The sequence below is a fragment of the Marmota monax genome, unplaced genomic scaffold, assembly GCF_021218885.2.
Source record: "Marmota monax isolate L192 unplaced genomic scaffold, Marmota_monax_Labrador192_F-V1.1 WCK01_AAM20220418_F8-fsc00091, whole genome shotgun sequence".
Classification (NCBI taxonomy): Eukaryota; Metazoa; Chordata; class Mammalia; order Rodentia; family Sciuridae; genus Marmota; species Marmota monax.
The window spans coordinates 3,284,687-3,307,780 of record NW_026692434.1 but is presented as its reverse complement, the minus strand read 5'-3'; the positions used below and the strand labels follow the sequence as shown (position 1 = coordinate 3,307,780).

Below are 23,094 nucleotides of genomic sequence, written 5' to 3'. Positions count from 1 at the left end.
GAAGTAATTCACAGATACTTACTCATTTAATCTTCAAAATTCCTTTGAGGATTCCCATTCATAATTATCAATAACTAAAATTACAAGGGCTCATGTGGGAAACAATCAAAATTACAAATTTATTACTTTAATAAGAAACCACTTGCCAAGGAAGGACACAAGTGAGGAGGAAAATAAAGAAACCAAAAAACCAGAAATTGTTGAATCAATGATAAACCTTTTTGTACTTATTAAATACAGATTAGATATTTGAGTTAAAAGAGAGAATTACACACAGATCCCACCCATGAAGGGCTTATAGTCTGGTATTAGAATTTTTCTCTTTTCTCTGTATCATTAACACAAAAACTTAAGGCTATTTAGAGACACACAAAAAGGGAATTGTAGTTCACCATTATTTCCAGGGATTATAAATTACATTAAACTTGAACATACATGAATGGCTTTGGATGTCTAACGTAGCCTTATTCCTATTTGTGAATACTTTAAATGTGTGGTGTACTTGTTGCCCAAGGTCATGTTCTACATTTTAGAAAGGTATATGTTCAATTGAGGTGTATATAGATTCTGATGTATGTTTATGACAAAATACAACCCATTGCTCATTGGCTTAACAATTAAAAATAGGATGGAAAAGAAATGTATATTATAAGACGCCAGAGAACTAAACATTAGAACTTTCTCTTATTCATTAACTTACAAGCAAACCTGGCCAAGTCACATAATATATCAGCCTCACCTATTTCCACCTTAGGAATCAAAAGAAATAAAAACAAACCTGTCTAAAGACAGTGGGCTGGTGTATGTGAATACCCATGAGACATTAACTTTAAAAGAAATACCTAAATTTGTAAAGAGATTTCTATATTTTTTCACCCCATCAATAGACTGTAAACTCATTTGACTCTCCATAAATATTCACTTATTCTGCCGAGAAGTTCCTAGCCTTCCCAGAGAAGTGAAATTGCATGTGGGCATAGAGAAGGTGGTCAAAAACTTCATATGTATATCCAATGAATTAATTACATTCCTGGAAGATACCTATGAAAAATCAACCCAAAATTTTCTTTTTGTTAATTTTATTTATTTTATTTTTTTAAATTTTTTTATTGTTGGTTGTTCAAAACATTACATAGTTCTTGACATATCATATTTCACACTTTGATTCAAGTGGGTTATGAACTCCCATTTTTACCCCATATACAGATTGCAGAATCACATCAGTTACACATCCAATGATTTACATATTGCCATACTAGTGTCTGTTGTGTTCTGCTGCCTTTCCTATCCTCTACTATCCCCCTCCCCTCCCCTCTTCTCTCTCTACCCCCTCTACTGTCATTCATTTCTCCCCCTTGTATTATTTTTCCCTTTCCCCTCACTTCCTCTTGTATGTATCTTCTTCTCATGCTCTTCGTCCCTACTCTGTTCCCAGTTACTCTCCTTATATCAAAGAAGACATTTGGCATTTGTTTTTTAGGGATTGGCTAGCTTCACTTAGCATAATCTGCTCTAATGCCATCCATTTCCCTGTAAATTCTATGATTTTGTCATTTTTTAATGCAGAGTAATACTCCATTGTGTATAAATGCCACATTTTTTTTTATCCATTCGTCTATTGAAGGGCATCTAGGTTGGTTCCACAGTCTTGCTATTGTGAATTGAGCTGCTATGAACATCGATGTAGCAGTGTCCCTGTAGCATGCTCTTTTTAGGTCTTTAGGGAATAGACCAAGAAGGGGAATAGCTGGGTCAAATGGTGGCTCCATTCCCAGCTTTCCAAGAAATCTCCATACTGCTTTCCAAATTGGCTGCACCAATTTGCAGTCCCACCAGCAATGTACAAGTGTACCCTTTTCCCCACATCCTCGCCAGCACTTGTTGTTGTTTGACTTCATAATGGCTGCCAATCTTACTGGAGTGAGATGGTATCTTAGGGTGGTTTTGATTTGCATTTCTCTGACTGCTAGAGATGGTGAGCATTTTTTCATGTACTTGTTGATTGACTGTGTGTCCTCCTCTGAGAAGTGTCTGTTCAGGTCCTTGGCCCATTTGTTGATTGGGTGAATCAACCCAAAATTTTCTATTTTCAACTTAGCATTATTATTATTACTTTCGTTTGTTTGTTTATTTTGGTGCTGGAGAATGAATCCAGAGCCTTGCCATGCCAAGCACATACTCTACCATTCAGCTATAGCCCTAATCCCTAAAATCTAGTATTATTGAGGGCAACCTATTAGCCTAAAATAAAGGCTTAGTTCAAATGTGTCAACACTGGATAAGTTAAAGGAAAGACAGGTCACAGAAATGTTTTTCAAATAGTGGTGGGATACAGTCACTGGCTATCTTGTTTCCCCTTTTGGCAATGGTAAGGTCTGGCAGGATGACTGTCAGGGTTAGAAGTGAAGTTTTCAGAATTGAATAGTGTTTTACCTGAAGAGGTAGCATCCATATTATTAGCCTCAGTCTTTAACAAAATGAATACTCTAAACTTCGCAAAGGACACTGAGGGCCCTTACTCAGTAAAAGCTGAATTCCATACAATGACCTGCTGGTCTGTGTTCAATCCTGCCCCATTGACTGATTTCCTTACTCCTCTCATCCCATTCTAGCTATATTGGCTTCCTGAAGCTCCTTGGAATTTCTCCTCAGAACTTTGCACTTGCCACTTGTTCTGCCTGGGAAGATTCCCCAGGTCTGTTCTCTCACCTCTATTAGATTGTTGCTCAAAGGTCATCTATGCAAAGGCCCTGTCTCATAATACTCCTTATGCCTTTCCCTTGCTTTCTTCCACTTGGATGCATGTTACCATAGAGCACACAAAAAATTATTTATTATTTTACTGTTTGTCTCAGTAATTGAATGTGAGTTCATAAGGGAAAATATTTCTTTTTGTCTATTGCAGAGGTTGGGAAAATTTTCCTATAAGGATAATATAATAGATATTTTAAACTTTGTGAGTCATATAATCTTTACAACAATTCATCTCCACTGATACAGAGCACTGAAGGATATAATATAAGCAAAACGGCATGAATGTACTCCAACAAAACTTTATAAAAACAGGTGGTAGTCCAGATTTTGGCCCAGGGGCTCAGATTTGATGAATCTTGGTCTATTGTGTTCACTTCTCTGTCCTTAGTGCCTACAACTGTGTCAGGTAAACAACTGGCGCTCAGTTGCTTTTGGCCTGAGCTAATAACTAAAATGGAATTCAATGTAATTTCTTAAAAATGTACAGACAAATGAGGAACTTGTAGTAATGAAGAAAACACTGTCATCACATTCATTACTACACTTTTAGACAAACATCAAATCAAAACTGTGAACTTAATTATGTCTTAAGAGTTCTTAGAACCTAGTGATATTTTTGCTGTTATTTTTGTTAATGCTTTAATAGAGTACATGCATATACAATGCTTTAATAGATTACATGCATATACACAGCTTTGTACATAGTTTGAAATCATTTTGCTCAGAAAAATTTAAAAATTCAGATGTGCAAAAAAGTGTAACCCAGCAAATGATTATTTTTCCAGAGCATAGAAATAACAACTGGTAATAATTTGCAATACTTTTTCAAGTCTTTTTTTTTTTTTTGGTAATAAATAAAATGTTGTAGGTTAAACGAAAATCCTTTTTGAGCACCTCTAGTCCTATTTCCCTTTCCTCTTCCTTGGGGTAATTACTGTCATGAGTTTGATGTTATCTTTCTGATCCGTGGTGTTATTCTTCTGATCTATGTAATTTGAGATATATATTACACATATCTCAATGTTAAGTTTAAACACCTGTCCTCTTTGTGTGTATGTGTAGTTCATTGTTTTCAATTGCTGTTAATGCTGAATTTCATTGTGTCTAGATAACATTTGCAAATGAAAATATTTCACAGTATAAAAACACAGAAATACAAACATTGTAAAACCATTTATCATATAATAGGGCAAAAGGATTAATTATTTTTTGAGATTGTGTACACTGAAGTCTAGTATTGCTTGTATTTTACCCAATAAAAGAATTAAAAACCAAAGGAATCAGTTTGTTTATCATTATTCTAATTTTCTCTGCTAGGAAAACCTTATCCTGTAAATGTCAATACAATTATTAACATATGGCAAGTACCACAGTAACATAACTCACTTCCAATATTTTAATTTATTCAGCTGAATTTTACAACACAATATTGGGAATCTAATTGAAATTCTCTCTGATAGCACAATAGCAGCAAATATTTTTAAATGGAGTTTCAAATATAAACTTATAAAGTTGATATTAAATCTAGGTCTACTGATACAAAATATCAGTTTCTTAGAGCTTTGAAATAAGAATATACATTTGCAGGAATCTAGATATATGGTGACCTTACAAGTACTTCTGACATATTTCATATCATCAAGAAATGGAAGGATAAATAATGAAGAATCTTTATGAAGCATCTGCAGCCCACAAAACATTTGAAAAAGTACCATGCCATCCTATGTTGTAAATAGCTCCCACATGCTTCTAATTTTACAAGCATATATCTGGTGTCAAAGAGAAGAAACTTTTGGAACTGTTTTAGAATATCATTAGAATAAAAAATGTTTTTTTTTGGGGGGGGGTGTAAATATACTAAGCACTTATTTTCTAGCAATTTATTAAATGGGAAAGCCCACCAAATCTCATAGGATGGTACTAACTGAGTCAGGAGACAGGGCCCAGTTAGTAGATAAGGTTGTGTCTGTGCTGGTGAGGAAAAGGCTTTCAGTAGCTACACCTCTGCACCTAAGCCACAGTTGATTAGTGGGGCTGTGGTTAGTTGGCTAGGCTGGATTTCACCCAGGTAGCTGTTGGCTGATCACACTTCTTTGGAGTACAATCTGGGCAACTGTGGTAGATAACAAATACAGAAAAATCTCTGAGATTCTTAAAGAAACACTAAAATTTTCATAATTCTAATGCTAGATAATGTGCTCAAATACTATAAGTTAGTATTATAAGAATAATATTACCAAGTATGAACACTTGTCATGTTAGTATAGGCCCTATATAGCTACTTTACATGTTATTTCCCCAATCATTGCTTTGGGCTTAGATCATGAATTACCATTAATATTATTTTGGTTGTAAAATGGAAGAGCTGAGACTCAGAAAGGCTAGATAATTTCCCAGGGTCACTGAGCCAGGGCCCACCTAGGAGTCTCTCTGACTCCAAAATCCATGCCTTTAGAGAATTTGCTTTGGTAAAGTTATACAGAGATTAACATTTTATTAATAAAGAAGTCAAGGAACCTGATCTTCAGACAAGGCATAAACCAAAGAAGCAGTGGAAGGCGCTCCTTCTATTGGCAAGATTGTTGGTTGCTCTGGCTTCACCAACACCATTCTACTTATAGCACAGGAAGCCTCTCTGAAATTTTGCAGTTTTCTGACTAAGTCAGCTTTAGCCATGCCAAATTTAGGTATATTCTTCCTACCTAAAAAAAGAAGAAGAAGAAAATAGCCTGGCCATATGAGCCTAAATTCAGCCCTAGAATTAGTTATCCTCTCAAGTTCTTTCTTGGATACCTTAAACTCTGTCTTATTGTTTGCCTGTCTGCATGCCTGAATCTATCTCATAATTGCCCTTTTTGCTGAGCTCTAAGATATTTTAGCTCTGAGTGGTCATACAGTAAATCATCTGTTTAAATCCATTGTGTAAAGTGGATCTTCAGATCTTAAAAATGTAAGTCAGACTATTCTTCACACTTTACCCATTCACTTTCGTTTCATGTTCTTTCCCGAAAGAGGGAGGGAATGGCTCTTTCCTCTTAAAATATTTTCAGAGATTCCATTTACAAAAATCACTTTCAGTCCCACTGGTTTTCCTGCCCTATGTGTAGACTCCCAGATAACTATTCTAGGTACGCAGGAATAAAGCAGAACAGATACTGAAACACACTACCCTCACTTTAAAATAGAACATGGCTGTCTGCTTTCTAAGCCCTTTCAGCATGCATTGCATAGCTGAGAACTCATTGCATATTTACTGGTTAATTCTGAGAGTTGACCTGGCCAAGTGCATGTTTTCTTCATTATTACAAGATACAATTTGAAAAAGCTAAACTAGTAAAAAAAATCCTTCTGCTAGTGGTGAAAGTTTTTGTGGTTATAGTTTTAGCCTATCTATAATCAATATAACCCATATATATATATCCATACGTTTTAAATTATACTTTAATAAATGTAAACAAACAGAAGGAAAAAGGAACAAAATTACAAAATATGTTACTATTGTTGAAAGTATATATATATATATATATATATATATATATATATATATATAAAGATTCTTCATTAGATTTGTAACTTTATCATTTTGCAATAATAATAAAACAAAGTTATGATTGAAATAGTTATTCCCATATTAAGTGCCTATTTGCACTCCTGGAGTGAATTAACACTTATATTTATATGTGAAGTTTTAAAAAATATTATTTAATTGTAGATGTACATAATACCTTTATTTATATATTCATTTATTTGTGTGTGGTGCTGAGGATTGAACCCAGTGCCTCACATGTGCAAGGCAAGCTCTCTACCACTGAGCTACAACTCCAACCCCATATGTGAAATTTTTGATGTAAAAAATGAGCTTGCTTCTTGCTTATTATCATTTCTAACCTATGGTGAATTACAATAACCCTTCTTTTAGGGGACAAATTTTATCTAAACTGCTTCATAGCTTTGTTTTAATGATATTCAGTATAGAAATAAGTTTAATAGCATGTTGAAAAGACTGGAAGAAGAGATTTTGAACTAATTTCAGCAAGCTCAGAATATTCTTTATAACTTTAATTTTAAAAAGTTATAAAGAGCAAATGATGCTGTATTTTTAAAATTCATCTTCAATCCCTCATTAGTAGCCAGTTTTAGCAACCTATCCTATGCATTTTTTATTAAATTTAAATTATTTCCCAATAAAATAAATGAATATGGCTTCCTGGAATTCTCAAAGATGAATCTTCTTTTGCTGGAATATAAGATTCAAAACATTCAACCAGATTTTAAAAATCCTTGGTGATAACTTTCACTGATGATATCCAGATCATCACTTATTTCCTTGATAATTATTGTAAAGCTATGAAAATATTTTATAACATTCTCTAGAGCCTTCAGATTTTGCATTTTATTTTTTTTTCTGTCATTGAAAAATATATCACATTCTTTCTTCAAGTGAACATATTGATAATACCAAAAATACTGAATATATCAGACAAGTAGGCAAGTTTGTTTCTCAAACCATTTAATTTCTTTTTTAGAAAGTAAGGATAAGCCATGTTCTTAACTTGAAGGAACAATGAGTTCATTCTTTGTTCAACATTCTTGAAAAAATTTTCCACCTGATGGCATTGGAACCTCATTATGCAATAATATTTGTTGTGGCCAATTTCTCCAACTGTTTGATTTAGTGGACATTTCTTTATAGCAAGGCTTTCTTGATGAAGAAAGTTGTGTGCTACAGTCTGGGGCAAACAGATCCCTTAATGTGGGTAACTGATTCACTATGTTTTCCTATCACTGCAGCTGCACCATCAGAAGACATTACAGTATGAGAACTGAACTTCAAACCATATTTGTTGACAATGTAATCCTTCATAGTTTTCTGCAGTGCAGACCTGGTTAGAGTTGGTGGCAAAGAAGGTCAAGAAAATTAAATTCTTTAATATTGCCAAAGAATTGCCACAGGAATGTTGCCAATGCATTTATCAAGGCACAGTAAACATATTTTGCTACTTTTATTTATCTCAAGTTGCTATTAACTAGTTTTTGAGCATGTGAAGCAATGAAATCTTTTCTACATATTCATTCAATATTTCTTAGCAAACTGATGTCATTGGTTACAATTGCCTCAGCAATTGTAATTGTTACTAGTCTCAGCCATCTAAAGAACTATTTCATAAGGCATCTCCAAAGCACGAATGCTTAAATATGCAGTATTGAACATTTGCCTTAATTGGTTTTTTAAAATTAATGTTCATTCTTCCAAAAACCCCTTTGGTTTTGAACCTATTTATGTTTTGTGTGTAAATGTTGCTTACAGCTTTATGGTTCAGTTGCTTCATCAGCCAGTATACAACTGCAGATAACATGCTGAGATTTAAAGCTCTACCATCAATAACTGAGCTTAGTAGCTGAGTGATTACAAGTCTCAGTAAAATTCAAACCAATTATTTCGGTCTTCATGTCTTTGGATTCACTTCTAAGACTCTCATTTAATTTACTTCTATTGTAATTTTGATGTCCAATCACCTAGTGAAATTTTTTTTTGTCATAAGTTGGGGTTAAAAATAAATTTTCCTTCTTTACCTTGATTAAAAATGTAAATAAAAAATTTAGAAAAAGTATGATCACATTCTACCAGATTCTTGCAGAGTACAGTTTACAATCTCACTTTAAAATGTCACAAGTGATGTGGTTATATGTTTGTGACTCAGAGGCAACCTGCAGCAGCCATGACCCTCCACAAAGGATGAACCATGGCCTATTCTACCAGGTAAGTCCATGATCATGGGCTGATTTATACAGAGATACCAAATTGCTAAACATAAACATATTTTCTGTACATAACACAGTCTGGTAGCAGTACTACAGTTGAACATGATTGTACTATACTGAATTGATGATTTAGAGACTCCTATCTATTTAGAGGGGATGATCCGCTCAATTCCTCTACTTCCTTTTAAATTTCTTGAAGTGGTTGGAAAATGTCTATAGTATGCTTTAAAAGAAAGCAAACACTTTCAAAAAGGTTAGCTATGAGGAAAATAGATAAGGTTGGTCCATTTTCCTCTGTCCCTTATCCCTGGTCTCCTTTGATCATCACCTAGTTCTCACAAGGATTTTGTAGGCACTGTTTCCATCGCCCCCTTTTGCCATCAGTTGACTCTTCCCATCTAATTAATGGCAGTTCAGCTCATTTGCAATATCTCTAGAAAGTGGTGATGCCCATGATTTGTAATACAATCAAAATGAAGTTATTAAGTTATAGGTTTATTTTCTAAGCCTGTCCTTTTTGACTTTTTTTAAAAGAATGTCTACAAAATTTTCAAAATCTTATCATAGGCAATAAGATGTAAGAAAGTTTTGTAGATCTGTTCATCTTCCTAATTGTAATCATGCTGAAAGGTGTGTCTCATTGTTGGAAATGATATGGCAAAGTAAAGAGAGAGAGAGAGAGAGAGAGAGAGAGAGAGAGAGAGAGAGAGAGAAAAGAAACAGATTGTGTTTAAGAAAACTCATTAGAGGTAATTAGATTTGAAATTGAACAGCAAAATATAAAGAAAGAATATGGAGGTACAGCATGAGGGAAATAATTAGGAATGTTATAAATCTTAAGAATAAAATATTAAAAATGGAAATCCCATCCTAATAAATGCTGTGGGGAATTCACCTATTTAATTTTTTTAGCTTCAGTTTTTCTTGTATGAGAAATTATCTAATAAAAGTATATTAGACATACTCAAGTCAAGCAATTTTGACAAAATGAAAGGAAACAGTGTACCATTTTCAATATTAAATGAGAAGCATAACTTTTAAATTAGTAATTTTATGCCATCCCTACTTTACTTTGAAAAGGATTTTATCTCCATGACAACAACTGCAAAGGAATACATCATGTTCAGTCCTTTCAGCTCCCCATGAAAAAGATGCTAAGTTCACAGTTAGTTAGCAGTATAGTATATGAAGAATTGTAACTATAACCAGAAGGATTTATTGATAAAAGACACAGGTAGGACTACTTAGAAGGTAAACCATTCCCTTGACATTCCCTAGCTTAGGAAAGATACTAATTAGCATGCTTTAGAAATTTTATATCATTTAAGAAAAAAATAAATGATGGTTTATGGGATGAGTGCAGAGATATAAAATGTGAAAATTGCCAAAAGCAATAAAGATAAGAACAATTTGATTTTGACAGTATTTTATCTTGACATCATTTGTGTTATACCAATAAAACAAAGTTTTCTAAGAAGTTAGAGTTGTATTCTAGCAAAATGGATTTGTAAAGCAAATAAATGAATTCAGACAAATGGTGAATGAAAGAAATGTTCTTCTAAGATATGTGTGGTATTTATAAAACAAAAGATGTGCAGAAAGAAGGGTTAGAATGAAATGCCTACAGTTTTACCAGTATTTCAAACAATCTAACAACATTCTGAAATTGCTGTAATAGACCTTTTCTTCTCTCAATGTCTCCACTTTCTTTTAGCTTGGTTTCTCAACTTTATTTCTCTGCATTTACCTTACTGGCTTGGGCTTTCTGTTCATGAAGGGAAAAAGTAGTAGCTATAAATTTTATTGGCCTGGAAACAATGAACAATTTGAGAGCAGCATCTCCTAGAAATAGCAAAAATTTTTGTCAATCATACATAGTCTGATAACTGTTTTTCTGTGTAAGATGACTATGCAATATGCTTTTATTCCCAGTGTGACCCCTGGAGTAAGTGCTCATGTCCTTCTGCCCTTCGCATGTGTCTTCCACACAGAGAGGATGAACCCTGTTTATATTTGAGCCATGCATTTCAACCTCCTCTAGGTACATATGAGTTATTTACTATTGTTTCCTGTCATTTGCATCTTCAGTATCTCTATTTTTTGATTTCTTTGCTTTAGCTTATAAATGTTAATTCAAGTATGAAAAGAAAATCTCTTCTTTGCCTTTTCCAAAAGTGGTCGTAGGCCATCTCTCTATATATACCTGTTTCTGAGAGTAATAGAGCAAAATCTTCTGACTTTCTCCATGCATACTGTAATCCTAAGACCTGTGTAATGTCCCACTGACTCTGCACAGCACAGCCCCTCATGGAAACTAGCCTCCTTCAAGATCACCAATGGCCTTTCCTCAGGCCTCATCCTCCCTGATAATTTTAACCTCTTGCTCATCTCACAATCCACTCCTATTCTAATTTCAAGATTCTACCTTTGAGTTCTTTTCTTTCTACAGACTGTCCTTTGGCCACCCCACCCACTCTGGTAGCTTTGATTATCATTCATAATCTAATGGCTTCCTAACAGTAAATTCTGTCCCTTTTCTTATAATTTTAACCTAGGTTTTAAGGGACTGATGCACTTTCAATTGCAGGTCCCTTTTACAACTCCAATGCTATAGACTTTTAATGGAATCATCTCCAAAAGAAAGTTTTCCTCTAGTATTCTTCACTTTGGTTAAGGGAACTATAATCATTTCAGATTTGTTATATCAGGAATCACTTTTGATACTTAAGTCCATTGGCTCCTTACCTCTGCTCTATGTTTGCTCTTCTCGATGTCTGTACCATCTGGCCACTAAGCTTGTTTTTATAAGTGTGTCTTGAATTTATCCCTTTAATTACTTATTTATCAGACTGAAAGAATAGACCTATCACCTGCTCCAACATAAAAAATACTCTCTATAAGGCTAGTATTTTCAAAGCTATTGTCATGTCTTCACTTCTGTTAAAGACCATTGAGACTCCTGACCTCATGATGTGGAGAATTATTTACTCCTCCTCCAGAGGAGAGGCAGTTGGTGCCAGGCTTGGTTGGTGCTGGCTGCCTTGGATGTTCACTGCTACTGGCACATTTCCCAGTGGACGACCTTACTCTACAGGGGCTGTCATCCCTGAAGGAATTTATAAGGATTATCCATCTTTCACCTGGGGTGGGGTGAGTGGTGGGTGGGTATCTTGCTTGGCTCCTTGCTTCAAGGTGGGACAAACTCCATGGTGCTCCAGGGTACTTTGTGGGATTAGATGAGATTTCTTTCAAAACCATATTTTGCTCATAATTTTCTCCCCCTCCCCTTTACTATTATACAGATTTCTTTTATAAATCACTTGTAGAAAAATCTCAAGAAATCTCTGCTTTTAGGGAAACTCAACCTAGGCCAACTTCCATGTTACCTCACACAAAACAGGCACTCAAATATTTCTTGAATAAACAAAAGGGATCTCAGATATCTCAAAGGAAAGATTTTTATTCAAATAAAATTGTTTCCCTCAATATAGGTGTTTTTGCTTATTTTTTGCCTTTTGTTCTCTACTAATTAGCTCTGTCTTCTCAGTATAGAGATTTTGGCTTGATTGCATTTATAAATGCTTTTGAAGATAAACAAGAAATATAGTTGAGTCAATGCACAAAGCTATGGAATTGTTTTTGCAAAATATATGAAACACTGGGCTAAACATGGCCAGTGGAAAGTATGAAGATGTGGCCTTTAATATGAGAGAAAGAAAAGTATTATTTTCTTCAATGGTATCTCCCTCTTTTTATTATGTATTCTAGGGTTTGTTTCTTAAGGTGGCATTATTGAATAAAAGTAAAATATCATTATTTAATGCAAACAAATTATATGTATTTATTTTATTGAATTTTATGTGCATCCTAACACACTTTAAAATATTCCTTTGTCATTCTTCTTTATAATTCCATAGACACATTGTTAACATCTCTGATGTAAGCAATACAAACATCAGGCTTTGCAAATGGCCAAGCTATGTGTTTAGTGATGTTGGAACCATGAATGATACATAATATAGTGGTAACAGCATGTTTTATACTAATGTGAATTTAAAAGGCATAATGGGTAACACACTCATGCATATAAACATACGTGTAGAACATATTAAAAATGTCAAATGGATATCAAATGTATCCATAACTATTCATGACAAAAATCTAAATAAAAGTTTACTGGTTTTTAAGGAAAATGAGGAAAAGTAGTTCAAAGCTATTTTAGGAGAATTCAATAATTACTCTGAATACTATTATGCCCAGAAACGATTGATTAAATTACATCATGAAGAAGACAAATTTCCAACTTTTCTTAGAATTATTGCAGCATATTTATTTTGTAATTGTTCCTCTCCCCTGAGACTTTTAATATAATATGTTGATAAAACTAAACTGCTATAAAGTAAAACTGGCTTTTGAAATTCTGTGCTGTTACCTAAGATAACTCAAGATACTATGGAGTTTTAAAACAGTTGAGAGCTTGATTATTTATTGGAAACATAATTTGCTGACTTTCAAAGTCATTAGGCCATAAAAGTGTTTCATGTTCCAAATGCTTTGCATTTCTGAAAACTCTTATGTTTGTGTTTCACAAATTGATTAATAACTTGTGAATAATTCTTGGTATTGGCAGCCATCCACACACAGATTCACTCTCTCCCAAATGGATAAATAACTTTGTACTTGACATTTCCCATGGCAAATGCACCTAATGGTTGCTAAGGTATTCACTGTGCTGCAGACACAGTTAAGATGTGGATGCAGGCATGTCAGGAAGTGACCATTCTGGCAGAGTGCTTTCTCCGATTCCCTTTTTGTGGCTAAGTGGGTAACATTTATAAGACATTTCCACAAACACCTGTCACCAGAGTGCATTCAAAGTGCTTTTGGCTTAATTCCATAAAGGTCCTGAGGGCTAAGCTATGATAAAAACAGATAAATTTAGATTAGAATTTGAAATTATTTGCCTGAAGTCATGAGTTAGTCCAATCTCACAGATGGAAGGGAACAGGTCAGACTCGCAGCCCCAGATCCCCATTAGCCAGGCAATGATGGTTCCTAACTGCTGGTGTAGGATAAACAGGGCCTGGGGGATAGAATGTGCACTTTCCAATGTGTTGGGACCCCAAAATTATCAACTGTAACTAGTCATACTTTTCCTGTATAACATATAGTACTAAGAAAAATAAAGTTGGTTTTAAGTTAGTGCTTTGGTTAAATTCTCAATATTCTCCATTTTAAAGATATATATGAATTTTGGTATAGTACTACAAAATAGATAGTACTTCCTATTATATTGAATAAAGAGAATAAATAGCTTTGAAGCCCTAGAGAATTGCTGAATTTTTCTGGACCTCAGTTTCCTTATTTGGTGAACTGAAATGACACTATCATTTCCTTTCAGCTCAAAAATGTAACAGTTTGATGTTCCTAAAAATAGGTCCCTCCCTCTCCCAGGCCCATGTCTCTGAAGTTCAGCCTATCTGGGCCTCAGGGACTGAGTGTCTTCACTTTAAAGGAGCCCCCATGAGATGGTATGCTTCTTTCATAGCTCCAGGGGTCAGGCACATAAATAAACAAGCCATTCAGAGTCAGCATCCTCTTTGAAAAAATATGAAACATGTCCTTTTTTCTAATCCAAATAACAGAGATAATTTATAGTTACTTTATCCCAATACAAACAGGGTCATTTGGCTCTTTGTTTGAATGAATGTAAGAACTTCACCTCATTGTGGTTTTACTATCTATATGAGTATTATTGGAACAAAATCATTGGTTACTAACTTTTACTTTTTTCTACTTTCATTGACAGTCTTCCCAGGGCTTTTTTTTTCTCTCTTCTGCTTTAAAGCACACTGCAGAGACCACTAATTAGAGTGAAATTCACCACAATGGACAACAGGCACACTGTCATTAGCTGCGATATTTAACTTTATCTAAGACCTGTTCACACAAAGTCTGCACTACATCTTGTACTGTCTCTTTTCCACCTGATTTTAATTAGACTAAGTGAGAAGTTGTCTCCCAACATCTTGTTCTGTTGATATATATTTCCCACCAGAAACGAAGTGAGAGGTAAAAGTAGAGAATTCTCATCCTTGTTCCTCAACTACACTCTTGCGGACATTTGCTTGACATTAATGTGTAATAGCCTCTTTCCTGCCTTCCTGTGTTACTCCATTGCTTCAACAGCTGTATCTGATCCAGCTTTGGGAGCCAGCAATCACCCAAATTCTGCTAAGGAAGCTCTGTAAATAGGAATGCAGGGATAAAAACAGATTTGGTCATTTTTATCCAGCCTCATATTTGGTTTTGTAAATCCAAGCAAGATGTTGGGGAAGTTATGTAGCTCTTGCCTAGAACCTAAACAGGGTACACAATTTCTCAGTTATCCATCTAGAAATGTTAGACAGGCTAAAAGATGATATTTCTTATAAACTCCCCAAATTCTTCCAGTGCAGCTATTCTGAGAAAATGTCATAGAAAGTCAATGAAAAAAGACGTCATCTGTATGCTAGAAAGTTTACAACGTGTGCAGGAAACATGAACCAATGGTTGTAGAATCCAGAACCTCTAAGATTTCACCTCAATATGACTATCTACAGATTATATATAATCCAAGCCAACAATGATGCTTATTTTTCTATATTTTTATTCTACTCAGGACTGGAGTTAACTTTTTTTTTATTGGTAAAATGCCTTTTTGGTACAAGGACACCAGTCATAGCTCCAATGGGGGAGCAGAAAGTAGGGAAAATTCACTGTGCATTTTAAAGGTCAATGCTAGTTTTAATGCATAAAGAAGTTGATAACTTTATATTTCTCTCTCATTTTCTATGTAACTAATCAAACATTTCCTGAAGCTGAAATTTATTACTATTTGTGCTTTTCTATGTAAGTTTTCTCCCCACAAATCAAACCTGTGTAAGAATGTTCAATTGCAAATAATTTGTGGTTTCTATAAGACCCTGAATCTGCTTCATTGGAACTATGAGATCATATTAGGTAAAGCATATTGTTGTGAGGTTAGCCCCTTGGAATAAGCCATCCTGAAGTAAGAAGAAATGTTATTTTCTTTTTACTGTATTGTGAGGCAGGTCTGACCTGTTCTTCTGGCTTGCTGTGTTCTCTACAGCTTTCAATGAACATGGCTGGGTTACAGAGGCAGAATTTCCCTTGAAAAATATACTAAGCTCCATAAAAGCAAATCAGTCTAAGGAAAATTTTGCGTGGGTGAGTCCTGTTGTATGTGTTGATTTCAGCAGAGCAAAAATGACTTTTATGTACTTTTTTCCTATAGGGATCAATAAACCCAATAATTTTTAAAACATAATTTATGTCACTGTTTGTTTTGTCTTAGGTAAAGCATATAAACAAATTCAAAAACAAACTAATAGATGAAAACAAGGTGTTGTTTATGAAACTCCTGGTAAATTCATATATGATCAACACAATTTATTTATAAAACAAATTGAGCCCTTGGCTACTCCACAATGAGGACATCAATCTTCATCTCTTCTTTAAGGGAAAGGAAATAATCAACATTTGTAAGCTTTTATATATGCTTAATTTTAATATCATACTGAGCCTCATGAAGTTTCTAGGGAATTAAAACATAGCATGGACATCCAGAGAAAGTAAGAATTCAGGTAAAAGTCAAATAAAATGGGTATAGTGAAGCAATAGTGAAAACAGTGACTTCAACAAATTCTCTTGATTTATTTATTATACACTTTCTTTAATCAAGTCCTGTATAACGATGTTATATGCTTGTTTTCCCTTCAACAAACATCTGTGGGTCACTAAGCTGGTATGAAAGTAATGATATACCTCATGCATTGGCATACTCCTTCTAACAGCCCTATTGGGTATTATTATTATTATTTCCATTTTCTAAATTGGGAAACAGGCATAGAGAGGCTGCAGAACTTATCTAAGATCACACCACTAATGAGTGGCCAAGCTGGGATTGAAATTCTGGCAGGTCTGGCCCAGAGCCTGTTCAGAGACCTCCATGGAGAGCCTCATGCTACTTGTGTTGCAGACATGCTGCTGGCCCTGTCCTGCCCATACCTCTGCAGGATCCCACCTCATCTAGGAAACAGGACCCAGTTATTTTGCCACCAAGTCTGGTTAGTGCAAAGGGATACCTCCTTCTGTTCTCTGTGCTGTTTAGAATGCAAGGGATCTTTACCCCAGAGGCAGTTTGCAGCAAGTACTTCAAGAGACTGTGAAATCAGCCCCCAAATGTTGGAAGGAGCCAGTCAAAGGAATGTTGCCTAAAGAGGGAAAAGGACTGGACCAGGCAAAGAGGAAAATTTGAGATCAGGAGTGAGGGAGACAAATGATAAGTTAAAGGAAATATAAAATAAATTTCTGTTCAGGATTATAATTAGATAATAATATAAGAATAAGGGTCATCTGGTGAAGCCACACAAATTTTTTGTGCATGACAGAAACTAGCTAACTCATTGATAAATTGTTTTCCCAGGGCCCCTAGACTGATATCTTCTAAAATTACCAAGGTAAGTTATAGACTTAATTTTGAAATTATTCAGACATGCTTTTAATGTGATTATAAAGGAAAAACCCAAGGTTATATTAAATATTTTTAATTTTCTTTTTATTCAGGGAGATTCTATTAGGAATATTAAAAAATCCTAAAAGAATCTACATCTCTAAATTTTTACCAATGCCAGTACTTTTGAGATGTTTCACATTCACATCCATGAACATGCTCAGCTACCTGAAATATTCCACTTTTTAGTAAGATACTTCTCTAGGTTTCCATCCAGTTCCTGTCCTTAACCCTCCACCAGATTATGCATTGCTGCCTCTTCCTCCTCACAATTGACCCTCTAACTTCATTATAACTGTTTTTCCAATTTTCCTTTCCAATACCTTCTCAATTATTCAATAAAGGGTTCCCTCTCAAAGGTACCAATTTCAACCACTTCTCTTATCCAACATCTTCTGCTGACTTAGTTCCAAATTTTAGAACTGCTGAACCCTCCACAAAACTTCAAACTCTCTCTTTTTAATTTCTTACCCTTGACATGTCCTACTTCCCTCCTAGCCTACTCTTCTATCCTCATGGGCTGTACACCCTCTAGGCTTCTAGTGGGTAGAACCCCATGCTATTCTCCAACACACTCACAGCTGTAGTATGAGGTCAATATTTAATGTTAGTTGAATTCTAAAAGTTATGTTGATCTATATAGTGTATAAGACTTAAAAATGTGCCATCTAAATGTTTCACTTGCAGGACTACAAAGAGTCAATAAAGGAAAAAGAAAAAAAATCAACATCATATAAAATATTCAAAAAAGAAATAGGTTAAGAAACATATAAATCCCAGATATATTGTCACAAAACACTGTTGAAGAGCAGTTGTTAGAAAAACATTACTACTACATTTTATTAAAATTAATAGTTTACAAATGAAGATTTAGTGGCTTAAAAGACAACAAAAAGATATAATCAACTAAAAACTACAAACAGAATTCTGATGTTGTACTTGAGAAATATTGTATTCCTATTGTGCTCACGAAAAAAATTTACACAAAGAATTAAAGAGAAAAAAGATCATTTGTTCAGATTACTTATGTCTTAATAAAAATAATGTTAGTAATATTAACATGTTTCTATGATGTTGGTTATTTTTCAAAGTATAGAGCAGTAGCTACTCACTATGGAAAACCAAGATATTACTGATTTGTCTAAAATTAAATGTTATCCTTAAAGACATTATATCTACAAGTAAAGTACACAGGACTTGCCACAAACTTTATACTTCATTGAAATAACCTTAATGATAGTAAATTTCTGGTCAAACACCTGTAGCCAAAATATAAGAGTCTTATTGACAGTGGTTCAATAAAAATTTTGTTTTAAATTCATAGACTTTTTTTCTAATTATTGTATCGTATTGCAAACTGCAATGAAAGGGAAAATTATTAGTATTTGCTCTCAAAAGATATGAATGTGTATATATACACACATCCACTCATACACATATGAATCTATGTATGTGCCTAAAAGCTGAATGTCATTTACCTCTGGAATAGAGAAGAAATGGTGATAGCCTTTAGTGTCACCATTATGTTTAGGTGACCACATTTGTAAGAATACTCATTTCTTAAAGTAATTTGAGTCTCATTCCAGTAGCTTATAAAGTAGAACAAATCACTAAGCATAGTTGGAAATGATTTGTAAATGTGTATAATGTATGTCAATAATACCTGTTATAGCTACTTCCTTTGATTAATATAGCATTTGAGTGAGAACAGTAGCAATAATGACAAATTATGCCTAATAGTGACCATAAAATTCTATGATATTCTTTAGTTTTTGACACTGTTATACTTGATAGAAAAGTAATATAAATTTTTCCGGATTATACATATTTATAAATGAAGTAAATTTGCATCAAATAGTGAGTGAACTTTACAATTCAAATAATTGCCTCCATAATTATCATGAAAAATACATAAGTTTAATTTATTCTTAAACCTATCTTCTGAAATGCAAGCATTCATAGGGTACAATTTCAATTTGAAGCATATTATTTTTAAAAAGCCTCATTTGAATATATTTTCATTTCAACTAGTATCTGACATGTCTCTCATAATTATCTTACAAACCAAATTAAGAAATGTGGGTGGGGAGGAGGTAGAGTTCAAGTGCATTGTACATGATTTGATTATCGTGTCACAAGAATATCAATGGTAGAAAAGAGGGGAGGCTACACTGATTCTACACAGGGTTGTCAGGCCTGTTCTGGTAAGAATTTATTAATGATGTAAATGAAGACATAAGGTGAGCACAGAGAGCTGGGAGCTATTTCACTGGAAAACAGGATGTAAATTTTTAAACAACAACAATATTACTACAAAATAACTCCCAAGCAATAAAATGGTATTAGGGACCAAAATCCAGAAGATGAAATATAAAAACATCAAGGATCAGTTCCTACTCTGTAATTCAAAAAGCAACTATACAATATAACAGAAAGAAGGAAGATCTGATGCCAGAAGTTTTCATTAAGGCAAAAGAGAGGGACATTTAGTTGACTACATGTAGTACCAATCAATGGTGTGATGACAGGAAAAGAAGCCCTGGCTCAATCTTAGATTGGAATAGAAAATAGTACTCTGCTTCTGGTACAGGGCCTGCTTGCCACAGTTTACTCTGCTCTAAATGAAGCCACATGTGTCCAGTCCCATTCCTGACACCTTCCAGCCAGTGAGTGTTTTCTGGAAAACAGTGTCAGACTGTAAGATAGTCATGAAGCCTCATGGCAAAAGAAAGAGTTAAGAGAATTGGGATTTTATTAGTTTAAAAAATAGTAAACCTTAATAAAATATAGTTATTAGCCCTCAAATATTTGAAGGACTCTGAAGTACTTAAGGAAACAGACTTTTTACAATAGGACAGAACAGGGAATAATAAATGAGAATGACTTAAGAATGGATTTGGGGTTAATATACTGGGACACTAAAAGAAAACATAGGATTCAGAATTAGAAGTCCAAGTTTAAACAAGTCATCTAAACCCCTAAGTCACAGAATCCTCATCTCTAAGGTTACAGAAGTCCTTAACCTTAGAATAGTACCAGTTCTATTTTGCACAGACTTTTCATAAGTAGTCAAATGAGAAATCCTATACAAATGTTTTGAAATTTCAAACTGATTTGAAAATGGTAGTAACAATAGTAAGCCACAAGAAAGCCAGCTGTAGCAACACAGCAGAGCTACCTTTTTCTGGTGAATGACAAGAATGGACTAGATAGAAGGTCATTGAAATACTTCCAATTGCACTTACAATGTATTCATGTACTCTTTTATTTCAGTTAAAGGCATAATGCTTTAAAGGAAAGCAACAAAGAGTTACTAGTATCAATAATTAAATTTGGCTAAACAATGTGGTTAATAGCCACAGTTTTTATAGAATTCATGAATGGGCTGGACTTCCACTATGACACTGATTAACTTAACAGAAATTATGACCAAAGTGCTCTAGATCAAATTATGGCTACTTCATTTTACCCAAATAATTACCTTTTTACATGTGGTGCTTTACTTTTTCTGAAGTAAAACCTCTGTCAAAATCTCTAATCTTAAATTTCAGCCTTTGGGTAGTTGATACTCTCTATATGACCATCTGCTTGCTATATTTTGTATTTCTTTTAGTATGCAGAAATAACTATCCCCTGAGCTAGCAATGCCTACCAGCTGTTCCAAGTGTACTTACCCTTTGACCTTCTTTTCCAGGTGGACCTTGGGGGCCTTGCATCCCTATGGAACCCTGTAAGGGAAAGAAGACACATGTTGATACAGATTTGAGCACACCTGTCTCACAAAGAATGTTGTGAAAATTAATACACATTTCATTCATCAAAACAAAGAAAGTTTTAAGTGATTTGAGCTCTTCTAAGGTTAAATTATGCAATGTATTAATAATGATGAATTGCCTCTCACTGACTGGTTTATCTTTGTAGCTAACTCCAGAAAAGAATAAAAGGAAGTTCCAAACCAGGCCTGAGACGGAACATTCACTCCCAGTTAAAACATCCCATACAATTGGAACTACATTTCACCAAACAACCATAAATACAAGGTAACAGTATCTGCAAGCTGGAAGAAAAAAATACCTCTTTATATATATAAACTTCATAAATAAAACATTTTTGGTGGTGGATAGTAGCTTTGTATCTTTTAAGAAAACACATGACTATGACATTTGTTTCAAACATGTCTATTTATAATATTTAACTTTTAGTATCATAGATATTTAATGTTTTCTCATAATATTGTCAAGTGATAGGAAAAATCATCTTTTTCTAGATCATAAAAAAGTCCCAGGAAATCCAAGGTGTTGGAAGTCAAATCTCTTGATTTTTAGATATTTACATTATACAGGAATCCCTACTCAATCTGAAACTCAAAATAATATTACAGTTTTTTAAATCTCCAAAAGTTATTAATGATTCTTAGTCTTTTCTTCTGCTTCCTCCTTTTGTTGACCTGCAAGTGTAATTTACATTTGGGTGATTTTAGGCTCATTTTCTTCTCAGTTCACATGTTCTCGCCATGATCTCATATGCTTGTGGGCTTCAGATTCTGTAGATCAGGAACCATTATTTTTACATTTATAGCCTCAGTTTGTCTCTGGGCTACATATAAATCCAAAGTGCAGTTGCCTGCTTGACAGATCCACTTGGCTATCTCACAGGCATCTGAAATTTAGCACATTGAACACTGAACTCAGGACCCTCCCTCCAAAGCTGAACTGTAATTCCACCATTCCCCACCTCACTAAATCCATATGACACCCTCCTAGCTCTTTCCTCCTAGATATTTAGAACTCATAGTCTATGCTCTTCTCTCTCAAACTTCCCCTTACATCTAGTTACCATGTCTGGTTGATTTTTATCTCCAAAGTATATTTGGATCCATTTCTCTCCATTCCTACTGTTTCCTCGTCACTTTTGCTTATCTGAAGAACTTTCTAACAATCTCTACATTACAGCCAAACTGGTGGTAAGGAAATAATGCTTCACCTTCCCTGATTCTCCACATGAGTTGCCTATTCCAGGCTTAAAGTGTCTTGTACTTGTCTTAAAGTGTCTATCACAAATTCATTTAAATGATTGTTCATGTCATGATTTGTTTCTCTCACCAGATCTAAGCCACAATAGGTAGAAACTGTGTCTTTATACATGATGGTATGAGCTTGTTAATGGTTGAATGAAAACCATCCATACTGGGAAATCAGTGCATGCTAATGGAAGTTTTTGGCTGAAGACCTCAAAGGATCTCAAAATACTTATAATGAAAACTATTATGGTACTTATTCAAAGAAACTGAATTCACCCTAATTCCAGAAAAAGTATTCTCTTGTTACCTATTTAAAAAAATAAACAATTGTTTCTTTTCTTTTCGTATCCTTGGGGTTAAAATCAGGGCCTTACACATTAAATAGCACTAGCTCTACCAATGAGTTACACCTCCAGTCCCCTAGGATTCACTTTTAAAGTCATGACTATGTTTAAACTAAAATACCAGATGTATTTGTGGTGACCCATAACTATTTATTATGTACCTATTCATTTTTTAATTATTTCATAAAGACTAAATGTCATACATGCATAATTTTATCATCTAATTTTATTTTAAATAGAAAAAGTGATAGACATTTAAAAATTTTTCATTTATAGAGCTATCATTTGATTAAAATCATCAGAATTCAATATAAATTATTATAACTAATGTTCAAAAAGCATTAGTACAAAAAATTACACATCACCAATTCTCAATGTTCCCCCAAATCTTTCTGACTCTTCTCTATGGTAGACGAATGAAATTAAAGTATTTATCACTTCCACTTCTTTTATCTGTTTTTGAAACAATTTAATGTTATAGAAGCACATGAAGCCTTTATTTGATTGACTTAGGCAGTAATTAAAAACCAAGAGATGAAAAGGTAATCAGTTTCGTCTGCAGTTAAAAAAAAAAATCACCTGCTGAAAGATATGTATCCAAGGAGAGTTGGCTGATTAGGCCAACTTAGGATGGTAAA

At 34.1% G+C, this 23,094-nt stretch overlaps 1 protein-coding gene across 7 annotated transcripts in view; it reads right to left on the bottom strand.

Annotated features, from left to right (window-relative positions):
* Window positions 1-23,094, bottom strand: part of Col19a1 (collagen type XIX alpha 1 chain) — a 327,672-nt gene that overhangs the window by 130,389 nt on the left and 174,189 nt on the right. For all 7 annotated transcript variants that reach the window (XM_058578798.1, XM_058578800.1, XM_058578801.1 and 4 more), the window contains one exon: window positions 20,767-20,820. In XM_058578798.1, the coding sequence (XP_058434781.1) occupies window positions 20,767-20,820 (54 nt within the window). The remainder of the gene's footprint in view (window positions 1-20,766; window positions 20,821-23,094) is intronic.